This window comes from Panthera pardus, unplaced genomic scaffold (genome assembly GCF_024362965.1).
Source record: "Panthera pardus isolate Hobbes unplaced genomic scaffold, ASM2436296v1 HiC_scaffold_8, whole genome shotgun sequence".
In the NCBI taxonomy this organism is placed as follows: Eukaryota; Metazoa; Chordata; class Mammalia; order Carnivora; family Felidae; genus Panthera; species Panthera pardus.
Genome location: NW_026527013.1, coordinates 19,216,920 through 19,241,472, shown reverse-complemented (window position 1 = coordinate 19,241,472; position 24,553 = coordinate 19,216,920). Strand labels below are relative to the sequence as shown.

The following is a 24,553-nucleotide window of genomic DNA, read 5'->3' as shown; positions in this document are numbered from 1 at the left end:
CCCCTCCCACAGCAGCCACAGGACCCAGCCTGCCTGCTGGTTACTCACGGAGCTCATCGAAGTGAGTCTCAATGCCATCCTCGCCAGGCACAGAGCACACCAGTCGCGCCTTCAGGAACGTGCTCCACTTATTGACCAGGCAGCAATGGCCACCGTCATCATTCTGGGGACAGACAGGGAGCAGGGTCAGATCAGCTCTCACCCCCTGCTGGAGTAGGGCTGCTGGAGCTGGCACTGGGTTGGGAGGCGGGGAGATGGGGCCCTGCCAGCGCATACCAAGCAGATGCGCCCAATGCGGGCATACACGGCGGGGCTCTGCGGCGCCTCTGCCGATCGCTCGCGGAAGAAGAAGTAGAGCTTGTCGTCGTTGCGCTCGGCGCTGTCAGGGATGAGCTCAGCGTGGATGAATGAAGGGTCTGTAGGTAGGCAGTGGTCAGCTGGGCAAGTGCTCCTCCAACAAAGCCTCTTTCCCCAACAGAATCCCAGGACAAGTACAGGAACAGCCCCTGCTCTTCCCCATCCCAGGCAGTCACAGGGCCAGACCCCCCATGAGTGCCTCTTGAAGATCTTGCCCCATCCTAGATGTGCTGCCCACCCAGGGTCTTGTAAGCTGCCCTCACCATTCAGCCACCGAGAGTTGTACTGATCTGTGCGCATGGCCGTCTGCTTTCCCAGCGTGCGGAAGATGGCTGCATCGGTGCCCATGAAGTCGATGTACACACCAGCATAGAGCTCCTCATCTGTGGGCGGGCAGGTGGGTCAGTTAGGGGATCCCTTTGTTAGGACCAGGGTACAGCGCAAATGACCTTCAGAGCAGGGTCCGATCTTCCCCTCAGGCTCCCCTGGGCATGACTGTCTCATCAGCGGGGTGCTGGTAAATGTTTAACAACTGGCTCTGAGGACTGCCTGGATGGCTCAGTCAATTGAGTGGCTGAGCAATTAAGCATACAACTTCAACTCAGGTAATGATCTCACTGTGAGTTCGAGCCCTGCTTCAGGCTCACTGCTGTCAGCGCAGAGCTGGCTTCAGGTCCTCTGTCCCCCTCTCTCTCAAAAAAAAAATAAATAAATAAACATACATACATTTATTTATTTATTTTAAAAAATGTTTATTTATTTTTGAGAGAGAGAGAGAGAGTACGAGCTGGGAAGTGGCAGAGAAAGGGAGACAGAGGATCCAAAGCAGGTTCTGCACTGATAGCAGGGAGCCCAACGTGGGTCTTGAACTCATGAACCACGAGATCATGACTTGAGCCAAAGTTGGACGCTTAACCAGCTGAGCCACCCAAGTGCCTCCAAAATAAATAAACATTAAAAACAAAAAACAAAAAACCTGGCTCTGCGAGGGTTGGGATTAGCAGCAATTGGCTCTGATTAGTAGTGAGAGCCAATTTCTGTAGTGTAAATACTCCCACCATGGCTGATTTCAAGCTACTAACTTGGGGTCACTGACAGTGGAGCCGGGGAGAGCTGCCAACACTATGATATAGTATTTCTACCCCACAAATACAACAGATGCAAATAACCTCAAGAACAAAGATAATGATAAAATGTAGTAAAATAATTTGGAAGTAATGAGTTTTGAGTATTTTTACCTTTGTTTCAAGGTAATTTATTTGTAAATTATAGAATTTAATTTTTAGTAATAACTGTGTTTAGTAAGAGCTGGCTCACAAAATACCTGAAAATTTGCAGATTTAGTAACCATGCTGGCTCTAGACTTGCCCAGGGCAGGCCCTGCCTTCCCCCATCAGACTCCCTGGTCAGGGCTCTGCCATCAGGCTGACCTTTTCACTCACCAAGACGGGGAGGATAATGACTCCCACCCCCACCCCAAGACCCTTCCCAAGCTTGGAGGTGGCACAGTGCTCAGCAGTTGCTCTGAGAGGCAGACTGGGTCGGGCTGCCAGAAAACAGGCAGAGTACAGGGACCAGGGGCCTGGTGGGCTCACCCAACCTGGCGGTAGGAGCAGCAGCTACTCATGAGGTCCCAGGCAGGACCCCTCCTCAGAGAACACTCTCCCAACTCTCCTGGGCCAGACCCGACACAAACCTGCCCCCCCCCCCCCCCCCCCGCTGGTCAGAGGGCCACGACTCTCCATCCGTGCTTCCTTGTGGGGCTCTCCCAGCCTCCCCGACAAACCAAGAATGTATAGGGAACCACTCCCCTCATACCTCTCCCAGTACAGACCAAGCTTCTCTTCTCTCTTAGGTGGCCTGTGGCTGGGAGGGTTCTGGCCTTTGCATGGACACTATTTTAGGGTAGGATCTGGCCCCCCCTTGTACCCTCTTCTGGGGGTACCCACTCTGGAGAGAGGCTCACACCACTAGTCTCTACCCCTCAGCTCACACTGGGGTCTGGTCTATAACCCTCCCCCTGACAGGTGGGGCCCCATGGGAGGGTTCAGGGATGGCATGGTCATGGTCTCTGCCCTGAGGTAAGTGTTGGTGCCATGACCCCCATTCCAGAGGCAGAGGCCACGCACTTAGGCTGTAGAACCAGGGTGGGGTGGAGGCACTCACTGATGAGGGCTGAGGCCGTGTCCAGCTTGGGGTCGTACGGACACTTGCCCTTCCCTGACTCGAGTCTCTCGGGCTCCAGGTAGAAGATGTAATCCTGCAGGGCAGAGGGGAGCTCAGCATCGTCCAAGCTGGTCCCACAGCTGGGGAGGGCAAGGGTCATCAGGCTCCCAGGGTGAGAGCAGGCCCCGAGGGACACCCTGAAGCCACCCCTTCACTCCCCAGATATCCTTGTGTTTTAACTGTCCAGCCAGATCTCCCAGGGCAGGGCCACACTACACGTTCCAAGGGAGCTACTTCCTGGTCTCAGATAAGACCTGGGAATCAGGGGCTGAAGCCCCTCCATGCCAACTGGTTCAGGATGACTCTGGTCAGGGCCCCCTTGGGCTTGACCTGAGCTGTGGCTGCCTGTCCTTGGCCAAGATGAGGCTGACCGCCTGACCAGGGCAGGAGGTACTGACCAAAGGCCTTTGGTCCTGACCTTTGTTGCCAGGTCTCACCAGGCCAGAAGGCTTTGAGGGTACCGTGTCCCCAGGCTTTATGTCCTACTTGTAGTCCTCAGGACAGAATAATAGGCCATAGCCTTTCCTCTGCCCCTCAGCAGAGCCCCCAGTTCCCCATGTCTCCACAGTGGGCAAGGAGTTGAGGGGTCCAGCCCAGACCACATGGGATTCACAAAGCCCCCCATGCCTCCCAGCCCAGCCCTGAAGATGCTAGGAGAAAGGTTGTTGAAGGCACTGGGACCAGGATGAGCTCGTGGGACGAAGGGAGGGAAAAGAGAGGCACAGAGGCAGGAAGGAGGTGGCAGCAGGTGGCAGGGATGGTGATGGGAAGGTGTACACAGGCCCGCTTCCAGTTTCACTCTGCACACATGACTTTCTGCACGCATGGGGCTGCACACACAGCTTGGCACGCATCACTGTCAGCACACGGAACCCACCGTTCACACCCTGGGCACACGTGCAGTCTGAACGGCCCCACTTTTCAGCACTCCCCGTCACAGACACATCTGCTCAAGTGACCACTTGCTCTATCATTCACTGGCAGCCCCTGCCCCCCTGCCCGCCCCTGCCCAGCCCCAGGCCCCCCAGCCCAGTCCTGAGTTGTGACTAGTGGACAGACAGTTCTGTCCCTTCCACCCCAAGGGAGCAGAATCCCAAGCATGGGAGTATGTGGGACACCTGTGTCAACACACGACCCACGGAGGCATGGGGCATGGACACCTGAGAGTAATATGGCAGACTGCATACATGTGGCACGTTCTGACTCTGGATGCTACCTAAGGTGTGAGTTTGAGAATGCACAACACGTGCCCAAGCGTATGTTGGCAGATGCTCATGCACGTCTACACACATATGTTGAGGGCTGAGGCACTGCTGTCCTCAGGCTGTCTTCCCTACCTGGTCCTTCATGATCTCTTGCCTGTAGGGGCTCACTGAGGCTGACATGAATCCAGCTGGGAATGCCTTCAGAGCCTGAGGGCACTGCCAGGGAAGGAGTGGGATGGGGTTCCCAGAGTACAAGGAAGACACTGGGGAGACTGGCCTGGGGTGCAGGTTCCTGGCTGGAAGGCCAGGCCCAGGGTGAGTTCAGTTCAGAGGCAGTGCTGCCCGGCAAGGGCCTGGAGGGATGAGTCCCACCTGGCGTGGGGCTGTGGGCGTCGGGCGGAGGGCACCATCCGTGGCTCTGCTGCCTCGGCCTTTGACCACCTGCATCTGGGTCCAGGGCGTGGCCTGAGAAGATGAGGAACAGGGGTTAGAGCCAGGGGTGGCAGGGGCTGGGGGAGCGGGCCCGGGCTGCCAGCCTCTCATACCACACATGCCAGGAACACACGCGAGCACCCGGACCCCCAGAGTACACATATGTGCCTGTGCGTGCACACATACACACAGCTTGTCGAGCACCTGCACACACGTGTCCCTAAGTCCAATCACTCTCACAATTGTCCTACAAGGTCACACCAGCTTACATACATGCCCACATGGAAATGGAAAAAGGCAGAAGCGGGCAGGGTGGGGCAGAGCTGGGGAAGGGGCAGCTCTCCCCCGGGCCGTGTGGCAGAAGCTGACCCAGGTGTCCAGCCTCCTGATGCCGAGGCCCTGCCAGGCCCTCTGGCTTGGCTGCAGGGGCACGGTCCACAGGCACAGCCAGGAGAACTGTTGCACGTATGGAGCGAGCGCTTACTACATGCCAGGCACAGTGCTAAGAGCCTTGGGAGCGTTAGCTCACTGCCTCCTCCTCACACCGACCTGTGAGAAAGGCAGCTATTAGCCCCATCTTCAGGTGAGGAAACCGAGGCTCTGAGAAGTGAAAGAAGTCACTCACCCAAGGTCACAGGGCTGGAAAGTAGTAGGGCTGGGGCTCAAGCTCATCCTCCCATCAGAACCCTGGCACGTGGCCACTAATGGGGCAGCACAGGGCCAGGGTGGGCACGGCTTACCTGGGCACGGCGGCCACGGTTTACATAGGTGCACATGGGGTTGTAGGCGCCGGTCCCACACACATACAGGTGTGTTCGGTTCCAGGGCTGGATGAGCCTGACGAAGTTCCCGCACTCACCCTGGGGCCAGAGGGAAAGCCAAGGAGGTGCCCAGATGCCTTTCTGGCCCCACTACCTCCCTGAGGTCACCTGCCCCCACGCCCCCCCATGCCACCTGTAGACCTCTCTGCACTCACATTGCCATCCTTGCCTGAGAGCACACACTCCTCAATGCGCTGTGGGGAAGCCGCCCAGTGGATCTGCCAGAGACAGGGATCAGAGGGTGCAGCCCTGGGGCCCCATGTTCCTCATCCCCCCAACCTGGCACCTGGGCTGGCCCTTACAATGAGGGGCTCGCGGTTGATGTCATGGAGGTCCAGGGACAGCACATAGTCTTTGCTGCCCACGTACATGCGGTCATGGTCCTCGTCTTTGAGCAGGATTCGGTAGTCGGTTGTGTTGAGCAGGAAGTTGAAGAAGTGGGCAGTGCCTGTGGCCTTAAGTTCTGTGGGTGGAGGTCAGGGCAGCAGTTAGGATCCTTGGGGACCAGCCAGACATGTCCCCTTTGACGGGGGGGGGGGGAACCCCTACCACACAATTGTCTTAAACCCCTAGCTTCCCCTCTAGAGCTTACTGAGCTCCCTCTCTAGTCCCTGAGATGCTGAGAGGAGAAAGTGGGACAGGTGGGCAGGCCAGGGAAAGAGCCACACCCAGAGCTAAAGCCCTGACTCATGGGCAGCCCCAGCCAGTCTCTGGGTCCCAATGAAAGCCAGTGGGCGTGGACCAGGGCACGTGATAGCATCAAAGAGTCTTTGCTTAGCTGGGGGTTAATGCTCCCACACTCAGGGTGGGGCCTGCTTTCCACAGGGGCCTAAAAGGGTTAACGAGCTGGGGCGTTGGGGGTGGGGGGCAGGTGCATCCAGGACAGCCTGCAGACGCTGGCACAGATTGGGATGCCCTGTCCTCACCCCAGCTACCCACCAGACAGAAGGCCAAGCTGACACACACTATGGTCCCCACCTTGTCTGAAGCTGGTTAGCCAGGACACTGAAAAGCCCTGCTGGAGCTATACTGTCCAACAGAACTTGGGTTTCCCCCAGATCCCACTGGGCTGCTGCAGGTGGAATTTTCAGGCCACTTTGAACCAGCCAGGAATAGTCTTTCCTGGGAAAGAAGCCCTCCCCCTAGCACTAGTGTCCCAAGCCTGGGGGCAGGGTCCCGTTGAGTCCTTCATTTCTCTTCTGCATGAGTCTGGCAGCCCTGGCCCTCCCATCCCCAGACTGCTGGGGGAAAGTCCTCATTTCTAGGGATGAAGGACAGGAAGGAACTTGGCCAGTGACAGGCCAATGACAAACACAGGACTCTAGAAAACTTGGGAACCTTCCTCTGGGATGGGGAGAGCCAAGGGGTCTTCTTGTCAAGCCCCTCCTCCACCCACCCCCAGCTATTTTTAGCTCAGCAGGAGAGGAAAGATTATAGTGAAGGTGACGAATATTCACCAGCACAGGAGGCTTGAGATGGCGGCACATAGAAGAGCACATGCATGTGTGCACGTGGCCCAGGCACACACGTGTGCACACACATGTCCTGCACCAGATGAGGCACTCATGAAGGCGATCATACATATACCATCTTCCCACATCACAGCTGGTAACCCATTTCCTAGGTGAGGCAATCAAGGGGGAGTTCTGGAAAGGGAGAACAGCTGAGATCCGAGGCCCTAGATGCCATCCGAAGATGGGACCAGCAGGTGGCCTCATCCCATCAGTCAAAGTTGACCTTGACTCAGGCAGCTGTCTCTGACTGGCCTGGCTGACCATGACCCCTGCTGTGTGCTAGGACCCTGAAGTGGAGCTGGAGGGGCTGTGCCTGAGAGCAGCTTCGGATGGGAGCTCCAGGATGTGCTGAGATGGGCATGGGAAGTGGGCTGGGAGCCAGGGGACTCCCACAGCAGACCCAGAATTACATCTGAGGGGCTGGGGGGGGGGGGCAAGCAAAGGCCTTGCCCTGCCCGGTCCTGTGTGGCGATGAGAGAATACAGGTGATGACCTTGGCCAACCGCTGGGACGCAGGGACGCCAAGGGATCAAAGGGCCGATCCCTGCCTGGCTACGGCTTCACCCGCCTGTCCGGCGGTGCCTCTGAAGTCCTAGGCAGGGCAGCCTGGGCACCTGTCCTGCACCTGTTGTTGGGCCACTTGGAGTCCCCTGCCTGGCCACCCAGCCATAGTGACAACAGGAAAGTAAACACTCCCCCACCCCCAGGGCCAGGAAGCAGCCAGAGAGGAAGTGGGGCTGCCAGCGGAGCCCCCCCAGGCTGGGACAGCCCGCCAGGGGTTATTTATACCCCGGCTGGGGGCACGGTCTTTGTTGTACCCTTACCCGTTCTACTGGGTTAGGGGGCATTTGGGGGCCAATGGAGGAGAGGGAGGCAGGGGTTCAAGTGTGTACCTACTTTTCCCTACCTAGGGTAGAGTAAGCTCCAAATACCTAGCCCCAAGGACATCTACCCTCCATCCCTGCCCAGTCTTGGGTCTCTGTAATTTGGAACCCCCTTCTGTGATCCAGTACCCAAGCCCCAAGTCCAAGTAACCCTCCACAACTCAGAGCCCCAGCACTCCAGGCTCCATCCCCTTCTGTGAAAAAGGCAGGGGAGAGACCATTCATTCAGCAGACCTACATGGGGAGCAGGAGACTCCCTATGATCTGACATCCTTCCTCCTAAACCTGCAGTCCCTGCTCCCTAACCCCTGGGTGGAGGTGGGGCTGGAGGGAGCCTCCCATTCACTCATCAAGCACCTATTATGTGCAAAACCTTGAGCTGACAACATCTGATTTACAGATGAGCACAGCAAGGCAAGAGAAGAGAAGTGACAGGACCAAGAGCATAGGGATAGGATTCCCACCCAGGTCCATGATCCTTGGGGCTAAAGGAGATGCAGGCCCAGGCAAAGCCAGTCCTGGTGGTGAGCACTACCCACTGGGAGGGCAAGGCCTGAAGGTAACTCTCCCTCCCTCAACAGGGCATGTGACTCAGGACCCCTCCCTGTGGCCATGGGATATGGCGTCAATGGCTCTGTTGTCACAGGACATGATGTTTTGGTCACTGTGGAAACTTTGAGGGGGAGCCCCCATGAGGCCATGTGGGGTGAGAAAGGGGTGGGACCAAAGTTCAGGAATCTTTGACTTTGGCGTGGGCTTCATGACCCCAGTCAGGGCACTCTGTCCTCATTTTCCTATCTAGACCATCTCTTGAGCCCTCCTAATACTGACACTCAAGGTGATCCCTGAAGGTAAGGGTCTTGCTTCGAACTCCGGGAAATGCTGACAGCAGAGTATTTCTTGGGACTTCCCCCCACCATCTTTCATGGGCTGTCTCTGCCTTGGTGGGGACAGGAGAATGGGATGTGGTCCCAAGTTCTTTCCCCATGCAAGCTGGCTCCCAGATGTCACCATCTCTTGGAGGACATCCTGGCTATACCATTTCCTAGTGCTGGGTGAGGAGCAGAGAAGGCCATGGGGCAGGAAGGGGCTTCCTGTTGACTCAGCCCCAGCCTTCCCCTAACTCTAGCCTGTCTCCACCCCACCCTCAACTCAGGAGCAGAGTTAAACCCTGAATCATCCATCTAAACCCAGCTTACAGAAAGGAAAACTGAGGTGGAGAAGGATGACTTTTCCAGGTCCCCGGAGTAAACTGGGTATAGGGCTGTGGACATAGCAGTCCATGGCTGCAGTGCTCATCTCACTCATGTCAGATTGTAGGAAAGAATTAAAACAAGAGTCCCCATGACAGCCCTGTACTCCAACTCCAGACAGGAAGACTGAGGCCCAGAGGAGAGTGGTGCTCACCTCAAGACATAGGGTGAGAAGTGAAACTAGTATCCTGTCCCCCTTCTCTAACCTGCCATAGGGCAAAGGAGCTGGAGGCCTTCATTCTTCCAAGAAGCCTGGCACAGAGCAGGAAGTGGGCCAGTAGTCCTGGGTTTCCTGCTCTGACACCTGTAGCATCAGCAGGGCTAGATCCTCCTGGCCCCCAGCCCCACTAAGGAGCAGAGACTTGGGCCAAGGGGAACTGGGGGTCCAAGGGGGCATCTGTTGTGGGGGTCGGTGTTGACCTGGCCTTGCCATGTCCTCAGGCCTGTCCTCTCCTCTGCTCCACTTATCCCAGGCCCAGCTCTGATAGCAGGAGTGTCACCTCTCCCCCATCTCCATGGCACTACTGAGGGAGGGCTGGGGCACAATCAAAGGTTCTGTGGATGTCAGAACTCAAGTCTGGATAAGCTTTGACCTTGGGGAGAGAGTATGGTGTGCCCAGATAATGCCTCCTGGGAAGGGCACCCCACCCCCATACCCTCACCCAGGCTGGGCACAGGTTGGGTGGGGTGACATCCGGGAAGGCTTTTCCCGTCACTGGGAAGGAAGAGCCTTTTCTGGCATCAGACACCTCATTTCCGCAGCCGTTCCCAGCCTCTAGAACTTCCCTATGGCCATTAGACACTCAAGGTCCTGGCCCAGAATGGCCTGGCAAACGTCCAGAGGCAGGAACATTCTTAGTCCATAGGGGTTTAGCCTTGGGGGTCTCTGTTTCCTCCCCGCTGGAAGCAGCTGATGCCTCACTTTAAAGGATGTGGTGGGTGTGGACAGCACTAAGGAGGTGTGTGTGCAGCCCTCACCCGAAGACCCCAAGTGGGCGGCCCTGACCCCTGCTGCCGACCCCTGCTGCCCGTCTCTAGGACACAGGCTCTGTTGTCAGTGAGGCAGGGGCTGCTGTAAAAAGGGGGTCCTGGAGTGGAGGTGGTACCCCGCCCCCTTGGTTACAGCCTCACAAAGCAGCAGGTCCTGACTGACAGTGTCACCTCCCCTGGCTGTGCTTGAGTACTGGGGGTGATAGAGGGTCTCTGAAGCCCAGCCCTGACCTCTGACCTCATGTGGGCCAGAGCAGCCCTAATCCCTGAGCTAAAGAAAAATGAGGTTGGGGGTGAGAGGTGGCGGTGCTGGCCAGGGTCTCTGTCAGTGCTTTATCCTCCTGCCCTTCCAAGGAAGGAAACTGAGGTGGACGAGATGTCAGCACTGGCGGCAGAAGGAGTGGCAGGGTCTAGACAGTCTCTACTGGATGCCCCAGGGGGCTCTAGGGAGGGGTGGCCCCCAGCCCCTTATGACCCCCCCCAAAGCTGTGAGGGGCCCCAGAGGAAGGCCTGGGGGCTGGGCTGGCCCCCTGGCTCCCAGCCTAATCCTCTTTTAATGAGCGGCCAGCCGGAAGGCCTCAGTCCCTGGCCGCAGCCTTACAACCCTGGGAGCCCCAGCCAGACTGAGCTGGGGGCAGGGCAGCCCCTGAAGCCTTTCCATGCACCTTCCCTCCCCCTCACTCCCTCCCCCCCCCCCTCCCCGCTTAGCACACCCACCTCATTCATACCCCAAAGCCAAAACCTAAACACTGGCTAGGCCAACCCAGGGCCCCAGCATCTGCAGGGATATATACCAGGGTGACATCTGTGTTGTGCTCCCATGGACTCTCTTGGGCATTTACCATTAGTTCAGGGTCAGGTCCCACATGGAGCTGGACAGGGGAGACTGTCACAGCTGATCCAGGGGCTTGCTGTCTCAGTCCCTTTTCTATCCGGGGAATGTTCTGAATTGGAATCCCTAGAAACCAGACCTAGGGTTTAAGCTGCCTCTTCCCTGGGGGGTAGGTTCCAGTTCCTCTGGCCCAAAACCCCTTAATATCTGTCCCCTCCAATCCATTCCTGAGCCAGGCTTTCCATATTGGACACCCAGAGGCCTCCCCAGGAGCCATCCACACTCGCCCCCCCCTTCCCCCCAGGCAGGTGAGCCAGGTCGGTGCCAACAAAACCAATTACAGCCGCTCTCACCCAATTAGCAACTAATTATGGCCTTGTAGTCCATTCAACATAATTAACATGTAAATGACTCGGTGTGTTTATATTCAATAACTGCTCTGATTGAATTTAATTTAAAAGTCTGAACTAGGGACCCAGTTACCGTATTTCACCATCTAGAGCAGCCACTTCCTGGGAATGTCGGCTCCTCCAGGGGAAAGGGACACAAGACCAGGGTGGAGGGCAGAGGGACAGGTGCTGTGACACTGGCCCAGTCCTGGTGAGGGTAGGGATGGCTGCAGTCCCTATACTCTGAAATGCTACCCCAGGGGTGTGGGAAGGTAGTGAAGTCTGAAGAGCCCCAGTGGGACCCTCAAGTTGGGAAATCCTCTGGAACTAGGGGGCCCCTCTTAAGGGCTACTGTAAACATCCCAGCTCTTCAGTAAACACCAAGCCAGAGCCAAGCTGGAGCCACCCAGCTGGGCTAAAGCTCCACTGTAGGCTTCCCTCCCATTTTGGGGGCTGGGGGCTGGGGGCTGGGGGCTGAGGGCTGGAGCCTGGGGCCAGCAGGCTCAGCCATGCTATTCCCACGCCCGTTCCGCCCCAGTGCCCGCCTACTCCGCCCAGGAGAGGACAGGCTGGGGGCACAGCTCAACCTGACCCAGGAAAAGCCAGGAGGGAAGACGCAGCAGGGTCATACCCTGGCACACACTCCAGCTGGAAACCCAGGGTTCTACACCTCTCTCCCACGAGGATGTCCAATAACTTTTGACTGTTTTGTCCCAGCAGGTAGGGAGCTCTCTAGCCTAGGTGCTCCAGTGATCCCTGCCCACCCCCATGGCACCTGATCATCTGGGTCTGGGGTGGTGACAGAGCCAGGAGGACCCTTGTAGGTCCATGTAGGACCCTTAACAGCGTGTGCAGATGCCTATGAGGACACCTTTGGGCATTTACCAGCCAGGCAGAGCTCAGAGCTCTACCCGTTTGGAAAGGACACAGTGCAGGGGCAAAGCTGGCCTGCAGGGACCAGGCAGCCCCTGTGCATGGGGTAGGAGACAGCAGCCTGGGCCAGGCAAGCAGCTCACACAGGAATGTGCCCCAAGAAGCATGAAGGGGGTTGGGAAGACAGTTGGCCCTGTGGGGAGGGGTCGCACTGATCCATTTCTCAGGTGGGGAGAGTGGATCAGGCCTCCAGCTCCACTGGCCTCAGGGGTCCACCCCGCCTCCCACATTCCAGACCTAGCCCGGAAACCCCTCACTCCTTCCCCCCCTCCCCCGCCACCTCCTCCCTGACTGCAAAAGACAACAAACTCTCCATGGCTCATTTATTCCGATAAATCAACCAGACGGACAGGCCAGGATGGGACTGACAGGCTAGTGGGTGTCAAGACCCTCCCCCTACCCTGCACCCAGCCCCCATCTCTGTTGCCCTCCTTGGACTCCTGGGGTCCCTACAAGCCCTTCATGTCACCCACCCAGAGAGTCCCAGGATGTCCGGACAGTCTCAGTCTCCTTCCCAACATTCAGATGGGGAAACTGAGGCATTGAACAGACAGATGTGTACTTAGGGTCAGCCTTAGGGGATGCAACAGGACAGAATTGGGAGACCAAACAGGACTCAGCTGGTCACCAGTCCAGGAAGGCAGTGAGTTCTCCACACAAGCCTGGTGCTGGGACAGGAGGGTGTTAAACAAAACAAACGACAGCGACAGCGACAGCACAGGCTGCCCTGGGCAGAGGCCCCCTGGGTGTTGCAGGAGCCCACAGGGCCCCTGAGTTCTAGTTGTTCCTCAGCCAGTTGTAGCGTCTGACCCAAAGGGACCCACCATGCTGGCCGACCGGCAAGTACACAGGCAGTGGACGCTGCCCTTGGAGGGAAATGAGAGCATCAGCACCAAGCCCTAAGTGGAAAGAAACATGGCTCTTGGCTGGGTGCAGAGACCTCAGAGGAAAGAGCACGTCCGGGTAGGAAGCCAAGGAGGGGGTCAGGGTGGGGATGGGAGGGGTGGAGGCAAGGGGGGGGATGAGGGGGAGGGAGGAAGGAAGGAAGAAGAGTGGGGGAAGGGGGATCTGGAGCTGAGGCCTCACACCCCAAAGACTTCCTGGTCCCTGGAGGGGCCTGTTGCTTTGGGGCTGTCCCTGCCTTACAGAGATGCAGCAGATACCCGTACTTGCCAGCAGCCCCGGTGAGAACGCCACAAGTCAGCCTAGCTGAGGCCTCCCTCCCCCACAGGCAAGCCTCCTGGATCCTAGGCCAGCAGCCACCACCCAGGCCCATTCGTTGCTGGGTCAGGACCAGTGGTCAGGGTCTGGAACCCAGGAGGCCTCCACCCTCTCCCTGAGACTGCTAAACAGCCTGGGGTATGTTGAGGGGGGAGAGCAGTAGTGGGGGAGGGGTGGAGCGGTGGCAGGGTGGGAAGCGGTGGCTACAGGCCTGCCAAGCTCAGGCACCCACGTGAGCTGAGCTTTGGATTCAGACCGGAGCCTTCTGGCATCCAGGCCTCTGGCAAAGGCCCTCTTGCTATTTCTAAGAAAAATGCAGCAGGAATCTTCTCTGCTTCTCCAAAACTCCAAGGGCTCCCTTGAGACGGGGCTCAAATTCCCAGGACAGTACCAGGCCAGGCCAGGCAACCATGCTCTCAGCCCAGTGGTACAGATGCCCAAGTGAGCAAGGGGTCCAGTCACCCCTAACACAAGCTGTAGGAGCCATAACAGTGCTCAGAGAGGGGTCACTGTGGCTGCTCATGGGTCCCAAACAGAGTGGGGAGCTTATCTCAGTGTGGGGAGCTCCCTCCAAGGCATGGCCCTACCCAGTGCACCTCTCTCATTGGATTTTCCTCACCATATGTATTTGGTGCCTTTGCCATGAGGAACAAAGAGCTTAAAAACCACAAGGAACAAGTACAAACGCTATGTCAAAGCAGCAAGAGCAGGACTCCATCCAGTATCTTGCCCTTCCCCCAGGTATTATGGCACACACACCTCACCTCTGCTTCCTGCTCTTCCCTCCCACAGTCTCCCTGCCCCTGTTGAGATGCAGCCTCCTCCAGGAAGCCTGACCGGATGCCCATGACAGTGGCATCCTATTTCTGCCTGACCCCACTCCCAGAACAGGGCTCAGGGTACCTTCTGCAGTCCTTTCCAAACACCGTCACCTTCACCAAAGGTTAGAAATCTCAAGGGAGAGGTGAAGTAGTGCAGAATTCCTTGGGCCTCCCCCAGGACCAGCCCTCACCCCTCTGCCACCCTCAGCATAGCTCCTAGTTAGGAAGTCCCGAGACTTCCTTCACAGGAGCCATAACTGCATTCACAAAATTAATCCTCCCACGTGAGGCCTCCCAGTGAGGCCAAAACCATTCTTATCCCCACTTTACAGACAATGCAGCAGGGACACAGAGAGGCTCACTACTCAAGATCTATCCATGGCCAGGATGCAAGCAAAGCAGCCTAAGCCTTCAGGATGCTGCCTGCACTGAGCCACTGCGGTCCCCACCTTACACAGGGGGAGCCAGGTCCTGGAGAGGCTAAGCCACCTGCCCAAGGTCACACAGCTGACAAAGGTAGAAGGCAGGCTTGTCTGCCTTCAGGGACAGTCCTCTCAACCACCACCACCTTCGAATCCTACCAAATTTAAGTCCTATGGAAGGAGCTGGAGGTCTCCCAGGGGTCAGAGGCCAAGTACCCATGGCTCTGAAGACAACCTCTGGGCCCCCCGCCACCCCTGGAGGGGTCACAGGGTTGGAGGTGCATACATACAGGTGCAGACAGCCAGGAGCCCACTCTGAGGCCACTGCCTCCAAAGCCACAGAGTGAAAGATACCTTTATGGGCCAGAATGAGATTTTTATCTTGGCGGTTTCTCTTTAAATTCTTTACGATTACGAAGCAGCGGGGGCTGCCAAGGAACATGATTTACTCCTTGAGCATGCACCAGCTCCTCACTCGGTGCCAAGGGAAGCTGGAGCCAGAGAGGGAGGGGCGGGCGTCATGCCAGGGAACCAGAGACAAGGCCTGTGCTGCTGAGGCCCAGCTAGTGGCGGTCCCGTTTGAGGCTTGGCTGGACCTGGAAGGACCACAGCTGAAGGCCCCCAGCCCTGAACTGGCTGACTCAGGCTGGGCCTGAGACAGGTTCTCAGCAAGTACCAGGACCTGCTCCATTCTCTCCACGCGCCAATTGCTGGCCAGCTGAGAGGCAGCCAGCCTCCAGGACCTCCCAACTCCCGAAGTGGCCACTTCCAAGTCCCCTCTCAGGAGTAAGGCAGTTCCCATTTCCTGGAAAACTGAGATCCTAAATGCAGGAATCTGGGCTCAAGTTCACGCTTTGGGTCTTCCTACCTCCCTCCTCCTGGCTCATCTGGAATACCAGCCCCTCCCCAGTTTGCTAGCTCCAAATCCCACTGTAGCTATCAGAAACACCTGACCTCTACCCAGTTCCCTGGTGCCACCTCTGGCCTCTCCCCAACACCTCCTCTTCTGTGTTCTGAATCTCCTAGCCTCCTTTGGCTGGCCAGGGAGCCCCTGGGGAGGCAAGGGCACATCCCCCACTCCTCACTGTGCAGTCAGGCCTGGGGGTGGGGCAATGCTCCATCAGGGCTAAAGGCACTTCCACCTGAACCCATATTCACCCACTCTTCATCCCCCCCTTGGGTGAAGTAAACGGGCTATGACCTCTCCTAACCTCCAATCTCATCATTTCCTAACAAGGAGACCTGGCCACTCTGGTTCTCTGATGCCACATGCAGATGACGTAAGTAGTGGCACTATTCTGGGCCATTAGCCCCAGAGGCTCAGAGGCTGGGCTGGGGTGGGTGCATAGGCAGTGACCAGCACCTACCCACTCACCCTCCACCTACAGAGTGTCCTTCCCCACAGAGCAAGCCAGTTATGCCTGGAATTAGAGAAGATCCAAACTCCAGGGCTACTCTGAACACAGGAGCCCTTTCCTCTCCTGGACCCTTGTTTTCCGTCTCCAAAAGGAGACAGCTTCCTAGGGGACTCTGATCAGTAGTGGACTGGGATGATGGAGGGCTGGATTTACAGGAAATAAGCAAACCCAAGTGCTGTTGCTTCTGTAAGCAGAGGGTATGAGAAGCCTGCCCAGTGCAACCTCAACCCTCTCCTTAGGAAACGAGGCTGGGAAGGCTAAGGCCAGCACTGCAGGATCCTGGAGCCCTGTCCCTAGCTCATGGAAGAGGGCTATACCTGCTTCCCCCAATCCACCCTTCACTCTCTTGGTCCTGAGACAAGCTCAGACATCAGACAGAGCCAGGCTCTAGCTGTTGCTGAGTGACAGGAAACCTCACAGAAAACCCATGGAGACCCCTCTCAGGCCTCGGAGACACCACCATATGGTTATCATCATGGGTACCTACTGTTACTTCTATTATTTTTATCTTTCCTGACTCTTCTGCTCTATCTCCCTACTCCTGCCTTGGTTTCCCCAGTAGCCCAGCCACCTCATGTCATCACAGGAAGGACCCTTTTCCTCCACCAAACACCTCTTGGCCCCTGTGTCCTGGCCAAAGCCAGCCCAGGCAGCAGGCAGCTGCATATTGTGGGGGTGGCTTCCTGGGATAAAGTAAACATTCCCCAAGCTGAACAAAGGACCTGGCAGGGCACTCACACCTCCCTGCTGCAGAGGGAGGTGGTGCCCCCTGGCTTGGGTCATCTCAGGATGGGGGAAGGGAAAGCTTTTTCTCCTAGGCTTGGCCAGGGACTCTGGGGTTAAGGGGACTCCAGACAAGGATGGGTGGAGGAAAGGGTCCTGCTGTCCAGGCTCTCTGGTCCCAAGCATCCATGAGCTCTCAGAGGACACCTCATCTCTCCTGGAAATCTTCCCCACTTGACCCCTCACTTCTGCCTGACCTTGGCTGTGTTGCTAATGGAAGCTCAGGAGATGGGCCATAGGAGCCCCCCCCCTACCTGGACTCTAACTGAACCTTGGGCCCCTTCTCCCTTACACTTTCTCAGCTTTTGGCCTGGCTGGGGTGCCCAGGCAAATGCACAGGCAGCAAGCCCAAGCCTGGTCCAGTTCCTGCCTTTGTTCCTTTAGCTGCCCTGGGCAGTGTGTGGCCCCTCATGCCAGCACCTCCGGCTCGGGAGGGTCTGGCCCAACCAGGCCGGAACTAGCACCTCCCAACTGCAGCAAGACCAAGGTGGGGGGTGGGGAGGGCCTAGGTTGAGTCCCTGGGGCCTGGTATGCCGACTGCTATATCCAGGCAAGGCACAGAAGGAGAAACTGAGGCATAGAGCCAAAGTGACCACCAGCGCTTCTGAGAGCAACCCTCTCTATGAACCTCAGGTATGCCTGGGAGAAGAAGCCCCCACCCCCCCACCCCTTTTCTAGTCCCTGGCCTGGCTGTGAGATCCCAGTTTCTATGGCTGATGGTATCCATTCTCTGTAAATGCTTAGTGAGGACCTACTCTTCACCAAGGGCCACTTTGTGTACATGACTGTGCTGAGACGGTCCAGCATGGGGGGTGGATACATAGGGCCTGGTTCACAGTAAGCGCTGGGTTCCCAGGTGGCACTGACCAACTGGATGTCCATTATCTTTTCAGACAGTCTGACTGAGACTTGTTCACTGCAGACCCCTTGGTACTCAGCATGGGGGCCTGGCACAGAGTAGGGACTCAAGTATCTGCTAAATTAAGTGATTTCTAAGCATACAACTAGAACATGAGGTAAGTGGGGAATGGGGAAAGTCATCCAGGGCCGGGAAGCCTGTGTGTGTGAGGGCACAGAGACCTGGGATAGGGTGGCCCCAGGCACCCTATGGCCCCACCCCAGGCTGCCACAGCAGTCAGCACCATAGGCTGGCTGCCAGCAAGCTGGGCTTTTAGTCACCGCGGGTGTCGGCTTCAGAGCTAATTGAGAAGGAATCGACCTGACCAATGTGGGCGTCAGCAAGGCCAGGACACCAGGGTTCTATTTCTGGCCTCGCCTCTGCCTCCTGCCCGACCTTGGCCCTGCCCTTGCCTGAGCCTCGGTTTCTCTCTCTGGAAAACAGGAACAAAAGTCTTTGGCCCTTTGTCTCTGGAGATCTAAGAAGGTTTAAAAGGGGCATATAGAGGAACTCCCTAAGTCTTATCTCTCTTGCTTCCCCTTATAGGTCTCCAGGGTGATGACAAAAATACTACCCAGGGTGGATGTCTGGGTTCTAGGGTCCCAGAGGTATGAAGACAAGCCCCCACCCCCCTTGCCCTGGTGGGGGGAGGGGATGCTCTGCTCCCCCTGCCGGCACCCTGGGCTGGGAAGGGAGTGAGGGGGGGCCAGGCCCCTTCAAGATTTATTAATCTGCTCTAAGGAAATCCACCAGGGAAGCATGGAGGTAACGGCAGAATAAATCTCTCCCCTTCCCAGGCCTGGGGGCAAGGGGTACTCTTACAACCAAAAGCATCACCCTCAGCCCATTCCACAGGCCCCACACTGGACTTCTTCCAGGTGCATCTTCAGAAATGCACTCCTCATTCCCCCCATCGACTCACATGGTGGGATAAGGACAAGGGAGGGGCTCTGCTGGGGACATGGGGACGTGGGAACATGGTGAGGTGGAGGCTGGATCTCGGCCAAACCTGAGGAAGGAAAAGTCAGCCCAGCCTTTCACCCCAATATGTGTGCCCGGAAATCTGGCCAGCCAGGGCTGAGTGGGCCCCACCCAGGGCAGCCCACTGGACACAGTGACCTTGGGCCAGAGGAGAACTCAGCAGTGACCCCAGATCCCCCAGATCCCAGCATGGCTGCCACCCCTTTCCCCAGGCGGAGGGGAGAATCTTCTGATCACACAGACCTTTGAGGAAGTGGCTCGTGAGTGAGCCATTTGGACACCCTGAGTGTGTGCCATGTGTATTCACCTGCCAGTGGGTGAGGTACAAAGGCAATGAAGCTGGGGAACCTCTCACTCTGCAGACCCCAACCCATCATTAAAACCTTCCAGTGACTTCCAAAGCAATGTGTTCATTGGGGATCTCAGGAGCTCAGACCTGTCTCTTAGCATGTGTTCTCCTTCAACTAGCCAGGTAGCCTGCCCTCCCCTCACAGCCAACAGCACCCTCCCTGATTCCTGGGAACCTCTCCCATCTAGAGACCCACACCCCAGCAGAGTAGGTCCTGCCTCTCCAGCTTCCTGAGGCCTCAGTGTCTGCCTGACTATCTGCCCTTCCACCCCAGGGACCATCCAGGGCAGGACCAGACACAGAGCTGTGGCAAGGAAGGGCTTCCACAAGTTTGGAGGAAGTGGCATCTCTCTCTCCCCAATTATCTATCACACAGAGGAAGGCACTCCGCAGACCCTAGGCCACCCAGCCTGAGACCCCACATTCTGCCTCCAGAAGGGGCCCAGACTCGGGAGACTTCTCTGAAATGTCTACGTGGCCCGTTCTCCAGCCTTTCCTGGCAAGTTACCATTGTCCTTCTCCTCCCCACCCACACAACAAGGGTGACCCATGTGGCTGCACAATATGTCTTTTTTGCCTTGTCTTCCCTGTCTCCTCAGCATCGGGCCAAGCTCTGTGGACAGAGGATGAGGATGCCAGGGCAAGGCAGCCTCTTACCTTTGAATGAGAGCCGGACCCGGGGCGTGGCTGGGAGGTGGTCCTGGGTGGGGGTGGCTGGCCAGGCCCCAGTCAGTAGGGAAGCCCAAAGGAGAAGACCAGCAACAGGCATTGTGGGAGGGGCCTAGGGCCCAGGAAGCAGGCTCGGCTGTCTGGACACCTGGAAAGGGGGAACCAAGATCAAAATGTATAAGGCAGATAGGGGCGTCCTCCCCTACCAACTCTCCTTGCTCACACCCTCAGCCTGGGACCATGAAAGCCCCAGTGTGCAAACTTGATATACTTTTTTGTACCTGCCTTTGTCTGGGAAGGTGTAGCCAATGGGCCTGAAGACCAAACAACCAGGTGCAGCCTGGGGTCACCAGAGCTAACAGGGGCCACTGGAGACTCAAACAATGCCCCCCGCCCCAGCATCCTGAATTCCATTCACAGGGTCCTGCTGAAGCAGGCAATCTTACAGTCCCCTCCAGTTCCCAGCAGGCTCTCTCTTTTGTGCCCACCCCCAACCAAATGGGCTGCTCCTTCCCTCGCCCACCTCAAGGATTGGAGGAAGAGATGGATCCAGTCCTGCCTGCTCCAGCCAAACCTATCCTCCCAGTACAGGGAAATTGAACCTGATTACTGGGGTAGAGGCATGGGAGAGAGTGGAGGATAAGTGAGACACACACAGACAGCCCAAAGTGGGAGAGACAGCAGCTAGAAAAGGGGAGGCAAAATCTGAAATCACAGCAGGAGGGATCCAGGTAAGATGTACAGAAGGACTTGCTGCCAGGTGAGTTCCAGCTCTGCCTCTAGAGAGCAAAGAAAGTGGAGCTGGGATGGCCAACAGGCCTGGGGCGGGGTCTGAGCCAACCTCGGTGTCCTCAGAACCCCCATATCCCAGCAGGTCCAAGTTTTGATACTATGTTTTTCAAATATTGTCTCCCCAGGCAGGCTGGCTGTTGGGTAAACGCAGCCCAGCACCAGTTGTCAGAACATATTGCTCCCTCCCGGCAAAACCCAGCGCCAATTCCCACCCCCCCCCCACCCAGATACACTGGGGGTGGGGGCACCAAGAATGACAGTGTGAGCCCCATCCTCCAGGTCTGCTCTATTCTCTTTTCCCATGGGAGGCAAGACCCTAGGCCCATTTCTAGGACCCTGGAGTAGGGTGACAGGTATTGTGGCCTGTTAATCCCCTGCACTGGCTGCCATATGCTGAGGCAAGGCCCAGGATCCACATCTGTCAGGCTCCACGCAACAGACCCTGAGGCCTCCCTAGACCCACCTCCCCTGGAGCCCCGGAGCCCTTGCCTCTCCTACCAGGGCAAACCACTGGTGGTTCTTCAGACAGGAAGTGCAGCTTCAGGCCTCCTGGCCCATTCCCCAGGTGGTGCCCTCTGTGGGAACACCCTCTCCAGAGTGCCTGACACACCTCTCAAGTTGCTTCAAGATCCCCCACCCATCACAGAAGCTCCCTCCTGGGGAGACTGGCTGGAGGAGGGGAGAACAGAACCAGCCCCTCCCCCAGTCTGTTGGGGCACAAAGCTGGTGCTGACTGAATAGCAGGCTCTGGTGAGAGGGGGCAGGTAGGAGAAAGGGCTGTAGAGCCACCATCACCCTCCGATACACCTGGGAGGCCCCCACTAACAGTTGTGGATATACACACGTCCACACTTGCATGCCCACACACGTCCTCACAAGCATGTGTTTGCTCAAGAACTTGACCTGCTAGTGGGGTGGGGCTCAAGGAAGCTGGGGAACACTGTCCTGGCTTGGGGAGGGCAAGATACAGTCTGGGTCCCTCAGAAACCTTTGATCCTATGTATCAGGGGGCTCAGGTTAACTCACATCCCCCCCCACCCCAATAACCTCATTTCTTCTGCATCCGTTGTGGTGGTAACAAGCGCAGGGTCACCAAGGACAGCATTAGAGCCCCCAAGGTATCCAGGAAGGTGGAGGGGTTTGCCCCACTGGGCCCTTACAGGGACCTCTCACAATGCCCTGGCCCTTTAAAGGAGTGAATGGGGGGTGATCAAGTCTGCTGGGGCTTCAGACCCAAGTCCAGGCTCCCTCTTTGGCCGCATGAGGGATGGAAAAGAAGAGAAGAGGGAAGGAAGAAGAGGAAGACAGGGACAGAGAGAAGGAAGGGGAGGGCACTTCCACAGCTGCTTCCCCTCTGCCAGCCCCTAGATGTATTCCACTTAGCCTCGGCCTCAGAGAAGCCCCCAGTCAGGCGAACCAGGTGGGTGGACAGAGAAGGAACAGCCACCGCCACCTGGGAGCCCACCAGGAGGAGAGCCGAGAAAGAAGGAAAGAAGCCTGGCGGGAGGGAGCAAGGGAGGGAGGCAGGCGGGAGGGAGGAGGAGAGAGGGAGGAGAGAGGGAGGGACGGAGGAGAGACGTTCGAACAAAGAACCGAGGAGCTGGGGCTGGCAAGGGGTGCAGAGAAGGGGCGGCCAGACAAGGGGGTCTGGAGGCACCTGGGGGTAGCGCAGGGGGCTAGGTGGTCGCACCGTCTGGCCTGATCCAGACCTCTCAGGCTTAGAGTGAGGTGGGGGGTGGGGGGCGGTGAGCAGCTTGCCTCAGAGAAGGGAGGTTAGCTCCTCAGAGCTGAGAACTGCCTGGATGGAAGGGAGGCAGGAGCAGGGGCTGCGGGGGAACACGGGATGGAATTATTAACAGCACCCCAGCCCTAAGATATCCCCTCTACCCCCAAGCAGGCCACAGATCCTTTCTGGCTCCTTGGCTTCCCCCTCCCCCAACACCCATGGACCAGGAAGCAGAGCTACACCACCACAGCTGGGATTGAAACCCCCCTTTCATGGTCAGGGGTTTCCCAGTCAAGGTCACCTGGGCTCAGTTTCATCCTCCCCCTCAAGGTATGCCTGACAGAGCATGGGGGGCACTGAGGCTAGGCTGCTGGCCTTCTCTCCCCCAACCCTAGCACTTCCGGGCTTGGCTCCTTCAGAACTGAGGAGCAGCAGCAGGGGTAGGCTTGCCTGGTGCCCTTGCCTTCCAGCACACCTTACCCTATGGGTTTAGGCACACTTCCTGTGCAGCCTCAGAAAAGGCCCCAGCTCTATCCGACTCCCTGGGCTGGGATGAGCCTCCCAACCTCTGAATACAGTTTCCCCGGTCTCTGCAACTAGGACAGGGGCTTCTGGGAACCTGGGTGAATTCAGGAGAACTGTAACCCACAACCTGGCCCAGCTCCAGGGTGGACACACCAGTGCCTTCAGGTAATCCCCCTCCCCCAGGTGTTCATGGGCTGGTGTTCTCAACACAGTTATCTCAAGAATTGTAAGTTATTTAAGCAGCCAGCCCCTCAGCCTCAGCTCCAGCTGACCCATCCTGCCAGCCCTGCCTCACTCCTGGGCTACCTTGACACTCTCTGGTCCCACTTGCTCTAGGTGAGCCCACCAAGCTCCTAGTGTCCCCTGCCCATTTCACCACTGGGGCCCCAGCCTGCCCAAATGGGAGGGCTTAACAGGCTCTCCTACCTCACCTACAGCCCACAACCAGGTCCCTAATTCAAGCAAGATTCCCTGCTGGAAAAGCAAACCCAAGCTGGCAGCTGGGGGTCAAGGGGCTAGCACAGGGTTCGGAGAAAAGCTTCAGGGCTGGAGGTCTTCCTGCCTTGCTGATCTGGGGGACCCTCCACGTGGGATCTGCCAGTACAGCGCTTCCCTTACAGCAGATGATCTGGATCAGGACACTGAGGCAGAACAGGCGCACCTAAGGGGAAGAACGCTGCCTGAGGCGTTAGTGGGAAAGAGCTGACCCAGGAGAAGGGGTATCTGCTCCAGGAACGTGGGGGGTGCTTGGGAGCACCCACCCACTCAGAATCTTATGATTAAAAAGTTGCTTTGCACACTGGTGACCCCGCAGGACACACCAACCATACATCTCTATGTCCCACCGATGATAAGGGAACAGGCAGCCCGGACAGGTACGGCGCCCACTCCAGTCCTATCTCCCCTGCATCCTCGGGAAGCCCGCAGCCTCTCCGATCCCCGCGCCCCGGACACTTCCGCAGAGTTACAATGCCCCAGGTCCCAGAGGGATCGCGGGGTGGCCCGACACCCTGCCCGCTCCCTCCCGGTTCCCGCCGCACTCACCTCCTCCGCGGCGGCGGGGCCTGGGCTCCCGGGCGGCGGGGGCGGCGGCGGCAGAGCCGCTCCCGGTTGGGCCGGCCGGCGCTAGCGGCCCCCCGGGGCCATGGCCCTGCCCGCGCCCTCTCGCCGCTGTGCCTGAGCCGGGGTCGACGCCGCGGCCCGGGTTTTAACGGGTTCTGTGGGCTTCGGGCGCGTCAGCAGCCGAGGCCCCGGGCCCCAGCCCGGGCCATGGGAAGGCTCAGGGGCGCTCGGGGCCGCCTCCCCCCGGGTGGGCTACGGGCGCCCCCTGGCCGGCGCGCCGAGGGCGCATTCCCCGGCGCGGGGCGCGGGCGACGGCGCGCGCTCGGCTTAGGGGAGCTGCGCTTGGCTCGGCCCGGTGGTGCTCGCCTGCTTGCTGAACTGGGGCCGGGCGGCCGCGCTGGGCTGCGCCGCTCCTCGCGACGCGCCCTGGCCCTGTGCTGCACTCGGGGCTCGCCGGACCGCGGCCGTTCGCTCCCTCGCTCGCTCTGGTCTCGCGGCCGCCGGCGGGACGGGGCGCTCGGAGCCGCGCGGGGAGCGCAGGCAATTGGCCGCCCGTGGGCGACATTTGCATAGCGCGGCCCCGCCCCGCCCGCCCCGCCCGGCCCCACCCCCGGGGCGGGACCCGCCCGGCCGCCGCCCCGCCCCCGCTCCACCTGTCCGCGGGCTGGGCCCGGGGCTCCCGGGGTGTGGGGCAGTCCGCGCCAGGGGAGACTAATCTGCACCCCGCGCCCCCGCCCTGGCTTCGCGGGCGGCGCCCCCGCCCCGCCCTGGCTTTGTCTCTCCGTGGATACACCGTGCACACCGCGTCTGGTGTTTACTCGGGCACTCAACTCCCTGGCGGGAAGGGCGGGCGCGCCGGGGAGCAAGGAGCCTGCGCTCACCTGCTCACCCCCTGCCGTGTCACTCCTTCCCACTTGCTGCGGGCCGCGCCTGGCCCCGCGCGTGAGTCCCGCAGCTTAGGACCCAGGACTGCCCCAGCCGCTCAGCAGGTGGCGGTGCAGCCCCTGGGACGACTGGCATCGCTGGACCTGCTCGCTGCCTCCAGCCCAG

The 24,553-nt window shown here is 58.4% G+C and overlaps 1 protein-coding gene across 3 annotated transcripts in view; it reads right to left on the bottom strand.

Annotated features, from left to right (window-relative positions):
• SEMA3F (semaphorin 3F) overlaps window positions 1–24,021 on the bottom strand; it is a 29,719-nt gene extending 5,698 nt beyond the window's left edge. The window contains exons 1-10 of one of the 3 annotated variants that reach the window (XM_019416892.2): window positions 23,486–24,021; window positions 19,387–19,546; window positions 5,344–5,504; window positions 5,197–5,259; window positions 4,961–5,080; window positions 4,161–4,253; window positions 2,524–2,617; window positions 621–740; window positions 277–416; window positions 49–163 (exon numbers count right to left, since the gene is read on the bottom strand). In XM_019416892.2, coding sequence (XP_019272437.2) covers window positions 49–163; window positions 277–416; window positions 621–740; window positions 2,524–2,617; window positions 4,161–4,253; window positions 4,961–5,080; window positions 5,197–5,259; window positions 5,344–5,504; window positions 19,387–19,498 — 1,018 coding nt within the window. In that variant the 5' untranslated portion in view covers window positions 19,499–19,546; window positions 23,486–24,021. Of the gene's footprint in view, window positions 1–48; window positions 164–276; window positions 417–620; window positions 741–2,523; window positions 2,618–4,160; window positions 4,254–4,960; window positions 5,081–5,196; window positions 5,260–5,343; window positions 5,505–19,386; window positions 19,547–19,921; window positions 19,945–23,485 lie in introns of those variants that run through there. The other 2 variants (XM_019416893.2, XM_019416894.2) reach the window with 2 other exon arrangements.
• Window positions 24,022–24,553: the final 532 nt, after the last annotated feature.